The sequence below is a fragment of the Aulostomus chinensis genome, chromosome 4, assembly GCF_037954235.1.
Source record: "Aulostomus chinensis isolate RoL2024-O1b breed Wild chromosome 4, RoL_Achi_v1.0, whole genome shotgun sequence".
NCBI lineage: Eukaryota > Metazoa > Chordata > Actinopteri > Syngnathiformes > Aulostomidae > Aulostomus > Aulostomus chinensis.
In genome coordinates, this window is record NC_141323.1 from 5984543 (window position 1) to 5991533 (window position 6991).

The following is a 6991-nucleotide window of genomic DNA, read 5'->3' on the forward strand; positions in this document are numbered from 1 at the left end:
AACTTTTTGCTTAGCAGCAGTTTTTTTATGTTAAATCATCATCAGCGGTACTTTAGCAGATAGTTAGAAGAATTAGTCAACATTTATCCTGCCCTATAAAAGCCACTGTACCAACTGAAAACTACACTACAAATCATGCTCCTCGCTACTTGGACGCACTCAGAACAGCTCCACAAGATAAACATGAACAAATGCACAACGTGGTTTTCTTTAGAACACGTTCTCTACCCAAAGCAGTTTTAACAACATATAAAATAAATCGCAATTTGGAGACTGGAGTGACAGGGAGTCCTTCAGTATGACACTGAAGCAAACTGAATGGTGCCGTAGTGTGGAAGGTCCACCCTGCAGCTCCACCACCCTGCAGCTCCACCACGCTGCAGCTCCACCACGCTGCAGCTCCACCACGCTGCAGCTCCACCACCCTGCAGCTCCACCACCCTGCAGCTCCACCACGCTGCAGCTCCACCACGCTTCTCCAGAGGACAACTTCAGCGTGGCCTCAGCTGGATTCCCCTCATCTTTGCTAAATCTTGTTCCTCTGGCAGCCATACTGGGTTACTGATTTTTACACGCCGCTCACATGCCTCATATTTGAGCAACTTGTAGGCCTGTCACAAGAAAACAGTCGTTGGACAATCATGTGGTGTCATTATTATGCTATCATTACAACATGGTAGTATGAGGCAAGATGACCGATTCAAAGGGTGATTAGCTTTTGATTCTTGTAGTCAGATGTAAGAATCAGTGTCAAAAATGTTAAAATATCCTTAACAAATAAAACCAACCATTAAAAATGTTGACATTCTCATGTTGGCAAACGTGGATCAGCAGCTTGAGGACGGCCCGCACCCTCAGTGGGGGTAAACGAGTCGCCACCGGGAGGCGTTTTGAGGATCCAGACACATTCTATAAGTACAGCCCATGAATGAGAAGTAGGCATCGTGATGATTATATGTCTGTATAATCTGAGCGTTTCACCTCCTGCAGGGTGCTGCGTTCAGCCGCTCGCCGACCAGGTCCATCCAGTTTTACCAGAGGAAGAAAACATGCACACTGTCACTCTGGCACGGCTCAGGCAGTACAAGCCTTTACTCAGAGGAATCTAAATGCCCCTGCACTCACTGCTCCCTGCTTTGTTTAGGTGTCTAGTAGAGGAGGGAGGGTGTAAAAGGAGAGTAATTCTAGATTCGCCACACTGTCACTTCCTGTATCTTTTCGGTTGTCCAATCAGAATTGTTTGGTGGTGTGTAAAAGGAAGCTTGACCAAAACCTGACATCTGAATAGAGCGAAGATAAGTGAGTAGAGGAGTACCCGACGCGTCAAACTTGATTCGAACCTGCCAAACTTTCTTCTGAGTTCACCGTTTCTGAATCGTGATTCACAATCTGCAAGAAATTACACAGCGCACGACAATAACGACGACATCCAACTCACACAGGCGAGTGAGGTGTATTTCAAACCTCATTTTTTAATTTTCAACATACACATGACAAAATGATATCCACTTTGACTCTTCATTGGAAATCTCTCCCCATTACCAGCTCTACGTGGCTGGGGAAGCAGCCCACGTGTGTGAGGAAAACCACTTCATCCCGGGTCTGACCAGACTGCAGTTGTTGAAGAGATGGGGGACACAGTTCAATACGGTCCAATTCCACAATCAAACATCCCGCATGAGGGAATTCTGGAGGCTCATTTCTTCCTGGTTGCTCTCTTCCCTTCTCCTTTCTTTGGTTTCCCTTTCCCTCGAAGTCTCCTCACACGATGCATCTCTTCATTGAAGTCCTCGTGCTCGTCTCTGAGAACAGAGAGGGAGGAAACACTTGAAAATCCATTAATCCTTGTTGACAACAATTCTGCACCGTCACATCCACCCATTTCTAATCAAACATATCTGGGTTACAGTGGCAGAAGACTGAGTAAGGTGACCCAAACATCCTTCCCCCAGCCATCCAGTTATCCCCGGCCAAATGAGAGCAATAATCCCGCCAGCATGCTTTACCACCGTAGCACCTTCAGTGGAAGGCAACTGGATTTCAGTCAGATAAGCAAACGTGACACGCAGCGATTCCACTTCCAATCTGTCTCTGGATGTGTGAGCTATGACGACAGCAGAACCGCACCAGACGTGTCCGCAACACGACGCAGCTGATGTGGCACATCATGTTATTTTTGTCAGACATTTGAAACACCAGGTGCTAATACGCTAGGTGGTATTTTGTGTATTGAAGTGCCACGGCAACACAGTACTGTGTGTGACTGATTTTTTTGCGACACGAAAGTGCTAAAAACTCTATATTTTCAAAGCATTTACACTACTGAGCAAACCACAGAGCAGCGGTTTTGAATACGGATCTCAGGGTTCTTCAGGTATCTCAGAGTTTCACCAGGGGTTGAAATTTCCAACTGTGAACTTTGAACGCAGCAATGTTTGCATCTTTTATTCTGAATGTCCACACTAAGCAAAGAAGGGGCAGAGAAGTAGCTTCTCCTCCTTCCTTGGTTGGGATTCCTTCTGCTGCATCTTACTTATGGTTTCTCCCTCCTCTGTGTCTGCTAGGAGATCATGTCATGTGACCCTTGCTGCTCATATCTGAGATCTCAATATTTTGGAGAATGTTTTACTGTTTAATCAAATGCACAACTTTTTAAGCGACTGGAAAATAGAAGTTTTCCCTGCATTCAGCATTATGCCCATTCCAATACATCCACAAAAGGACAAAGCCAGCCAATATGAATCTGCCGCCTGATGAATTGGTTGCAGTTTTCTTGGAAAATAAAAAATACCGTTTAAATCAAACCCAAGCTTTAAATTTTAATAATTCACACACATGGCTTATTTCCTAATTCTACTACAAAAAAGCATTTGTAAAAAGTGTTTCCTGTGTCAATGTTCCAGTTAGTTCAGCTGGATCTGCTGGATCATACCTGAACAGCCCCATGAACCTGAGCTTCTTGGTCATGTTGTAGTAGATGTTGTGCTGTGGGTACCAGTCATACACCTCCTTCTGCTTGGACATGGGCGTATCCTTGAACAGTTTGAACACTTTCATAGATTTGGAGTCCGTGGGACGTGCAACATCTCCGAAGATACGCGCGCTGAGCTGGGCCATCCGCACCGCATAGTTGGAAAGACCGGCCATGACTGCAGGAGGAAGGAGGAGAAAAAGAAACTCATCAGCAGAGCTGTATGCTATATACTGTTTCTATATGACCTAAACAAATAATTGTTCCTTGTGCATGTATGTGCGCACATATATGCACAAGGATCTGAATTCATGCGAGTATATTATATAATAATCAGTACTACTGAGGCGTTATGACAAACACTCAAAAATACCTTTACAGCTCAGCACAGTTCTTCAGCCCCGTTACCCCCAAATGAGTGGTTCAGTCATTGATAACAAGTTATGTTAGTTATGTATTTAGAAAAAGCATCCTCAACTCTTGAGTGAATTTATTATCTCATTGAGCAAATCAAATTAATCTATCGTTTGTGCATGCAGTCACTTTTTGGTATTTTGTGTCTCAGTTGTACAGACATCTCAACATGAGTGCCAATGCTAAATGAGATTGAGGCTTGGTCCGAACAGTAACAACGTTTGTGCTCTCACCTGAGTCTGTAGCCTGTATGGAAGCTGTGTAACTGCTAATATATCATAAAACGACTCAATTCTGCTTAAATACCTGTAGTGGTTCGTCAAATCACCATATCGAGGCAGCTAACAGTAACCTTTAGCGGACGCGCAGCCTCTTCCGGTATGTCTGCTTCTGGTGAGCTGTGATTGGTCAGGAGCCTTCACTTCATGTGTTACAGTTATTTGGTGTCGTGTGTTTTCCTAAAATATGTATATTTTATTTGTAATAACATTTATCTTTTTATGTCACGAGAACATAAAAGCTTCCATAATATGAAAAATGGCGCTGCTTGGCGTGGAAATTTTATTTCATGCAATCCTGTCCTGGGAGGAAGTCCGTCACTATCAACAGTTCCGTCGCACGTCTGTGTGAACGTTCCGCTCACACACACACACACACACACACACACACATATATATATATATATATATATATATATATATATATATATATATATATAAAGTGTGTAGACAGACAGACTACTTTTTTAATCCTTTTTGGACGTTCCGCCAGGGAAATTGCACAGCTGATGTCTTTTGAATATTTAGTTCACGTTTCTTGCATGGAAAATCTTTTGTAGAAAAAATAATCTTGACTCTAAATATTAACTTTAATGTAGACATATCTAAATTTTAACGTTTAATATGTGTGTATGTTAAGCTAAACACGGGACCTGAATCTAATAGTTAAGAGTTTTAAATCTATATCATCAGCTACCTTCCTGACGCTCTGTGAAATAATGTCTCTTCTCATGTGTAAAAGCCTGACCTGCTGATGGAGTGTCTAGACCAGTGGTTCTCAAACTTTTTCTGTCATTCCCCCTTTGGAGGAAGAAACATTTTCACCCCCCCCCCCCCCCTCACGTCAAATGTTTTGACAAAATAGGCCATGTTTAATTTTATTGACCTATTAAAAATTACAAACATTCCTTTAGTTTTTCAGAAATAGAAAAAAATGAAATAAAATGTGTTTCATCCCTGTCAAATATCTCTCCATTTTAAAAACAGACCTGACAACCGTTGCTATGAAAGAGGTTTGAAGCGCGCTTTGGTTCCGCCGCGAAAAAATTCCGACGTCCAAACATCAGTTCCCCTTCCCCTTTTCCCCCCGGTGAGGGGGGAAGTACTGATGTTTGGACGTGGGAATTTTTTTCGCTGTGTAACCATAAACTAATCGAAAGGTGAGGGGGGGAAATAATGTTAGGACGTCGGGTGACTCGCTCCCCCCCTGGGACGCCTCCGGGGGGGGGCGCGCCACACACTTTGAGAAACGCTGGTCTAGACTGTCTTGGATTCAACCCTGAGGGCAGATTGAAGCCTCCTATGAAAAACATTTCCTGACAAACTGAATTGTAGACTGAATATATATTGTAAAACCTGAATATTATGAACTCAGATTCTTTTAACAATGTTTATGATGTTGCATCTTTGAACCGTTTGGAGTTTTGTTTGTTTTTCCCAGTGGTTTTTACATCTCCTGTTATGCAGAAGACTGATGCTGACAGGGAGAAACACAAAGTAGCAGCACTTCGTTGCTCTTTTCATGTCAGTGCAATGCAGAATAAATCACATTACATATTTAACTCCAATACACTAGAATATGCTGCTTCTATGAATATTTCAATGCAAACAAGTTTCAAGTTGTAATTGTGACTTTCCCCAGGTGTCCAGCAGACGTGACCGTTCAATGTCGCAGTACCCGCCCATTAGACGTCCAGCCCCGCCCATATCTGAGCCCGCCCTATCCCACGTGCCGGAGCCACAATAATGTCATTGTAATTTGCCGTTACAATCAATCAACACTAGAGGGAGCCAGATATGACGACACACACACACACACACACACACAAACGGACAGTTTTAAAGTTTTAAAGTGTCATTTTAAGAACTCACCAGAAACAAATGGAATGTGGAGACAAACTCTGGAACAGGAAACGAGAACCTGGTCTGATTTGACTTCAGGTTTGTTTTTGTCCTCACGCTGGAGCAGCAGAACCTTCGTCACAAAAGTGGGTTTCGTAATCTCATGTGCAAAGAGTTTACTTACTTATATGAAAAACAAACAGGAGAATAGGATCTTTTATTTTCTATGACTGTTATTTTTGTGGAGATGTAACAAATCTATGATACAGTATTTTTTTTACCTTCCATTGTACATCCAATATAATGATTGACTGGCATAATTTGAATTCTTGGCTTATTATGGAGGCTATTTCAGCACTTCTATGTGAGGGTGGGAGTGTAGTGGAGCGTTCCAGGGAGTATCTGTAGAAGTGTGTGTTTGTGGCCACTTGGGGGAAGCAGAGCACTGTGCTATTAAACACTTGGTGTTACTAAAACGAGCCTGTTTTCACATCCAGCAGCAACATCACCATCAACTCTCACTGAGAGTCAAGACGTGTGTCCATCCCATAAATATAAGTGCAGCGTTTCCACTGTCACCTCTTGACTCTCCAATGTGCCTGGCACCTGTCATGTTTAAGAGTGACTGAGTAGTAGGACAGCTTACGAATGAAAACCTATTTTTGTCAGACTCAGAACAACAAGTGCATCATTTGGAGAACAGTAGATGTTGCATTTGGTCACGGCGGAGCAGCAGGGGATCTAAACCATAAATGGTGGTGGCCTTTTAATGCCTGATCTGGATTCAGGTTGTGAACCGAGCCATCGTGACTCTTCTGAAATGAATTATTAAGCAGGTCTTTAAATAATAACGGGCTGATCTTATAGGCTACCTTATTGTCAGTAGCAGCTGAATTTGAACTTTTAGAAACCAATTTGAATTGGGTCATTTAAATTAGAATTTTTGCCTCTATCAGAGTAATTAAGCTGAATATCTTGAGCTGAACAGTTTATTCATTAGTTTGGGCATTGAAATCCAAACTTAACTCATTAGTGACATTTGAATGCAGCTCAGTTTCAGTTTACTAAAGCACACCTTTTCATTTGGGATTTCTAATCATTTCCAGTTGCTGTCAGCAGACACTCCTTGGTTGGAGTACCGGCTCCACCGGGCTTTGGCCCCACCTGGAGGGCTTTTCCTCTCAGGTACCAACATACATCCCCTGAACTCATTCGCAGCTGGATCTGTGTGTGCCATGCATGTCACATTGCTGGATTATTGCTTATTTTTGTGATAAATTACCATGTTTACTTCAAATTGTCTGGTATCTTGCGATGCAGAATGCAGAAGCTGGTTCTTTGTTTCATCAGATAGGTGAGTTCTCAGGTTTAAATAGCTCCGGCCCTGCAGGAATCCTCCTCATCCTCTCTTACAAAGTCGGCCATGATTAGTAGCAGCAGTCCTTCTTCTACTCAACAGATGTTTTAAACAAAGTTATGGTGGCAC

The 6991-nt window shown here is 42.7% G+C and overlaps 1 protein-coding gene and 1 long non-coding RNA gene across 5 annotated transcripts; one reads left to right on the forward strand and one right to left on the reverse strand.

Moving 5' to 3' along the window:
• Nucleotides 1-1441: 1441 nt before the first annotated feature.
• On the reverse strand, nucleotides 1442-4712 carry mrps33 (mitochondrial ribosomal protein S33). Of its 3 annotated transcripts, none has more exons than XM_086202387.1 (3): nucleotides 4653-4712; nucleotides 2933-3149; nucleotides 1442-1802 (listed from the first exon to the last, which is right to left on the reverse strand). In XM_086202387.1, the coding sequence occupies exons 2-3, from the start codon at nucleotides 3145-3147 to the stop codon at nucleotides 1697-1699; spliced, it is 321 nt and encodes a 106-aa protein (XP_086058513.1). In that variant the 5' UTR covers nucleotides 3148-3149; nucleotides 4653-4712; the 3' UTR covers nucleotides 1442-1696. The 3 variants fall into 3 exon arrangements, with proteins under 3 accessions (XP_086058513.1, XP_086058511.1, XP_086058512.1); XM_086202385.1 differs by lacking the exon at nucleotides 4653-4712 and adding an exon at nucleotides 3692-3849; XM_086202386.1 differs by lacking the exon at nucleotides 4653-4712 and adding an exon at nucleotides 3619-3778.
• A 29-nt stretch (nucleotides 4713-4741) lies between these two features.
• On the forward strand, nucleotides 4742-6709 carry LOC147262424 (uncharacterized). Of its 2 annotated transcripts, XR_015112555.1 has the most exons (4): nucleotides 4742-4823; nucleotides 5105-5187; nucleotides 5306-5417; nucleotides 6612-6709. It is a non-coding gene; the product is annotated as an uncharacterized LOC147262424 (long non-coding RNA). The 2 variants fall into 2 exon arrangements; XR_015112554.1 differs by lacking the exon at nucleotides 6612-6709 and having other exon boundaries at nucleotides 5306-5934.
• The last annotated feature ends 282 nt before the right edge of the window (nucleotides 6710-6991 follow it).

Excerpts from the sequence above, each read along its gene's own strand:
- mrps33 (XM_086202387.1), bottom strand. The coding sequence starts at position 3,147 with ATGGCCGGTCTTTCCAACTATGCGGTGCGGATGGCCCAGCTCAGCGCG. Across the intron at positions 1,803-2,932 it reads AGGTTCATGGGGCTGTTCAG|AGACGAGCACGAGGACTTCA; the intron begins GTATGATCCAGC and ends CTCTGTTCTCAG.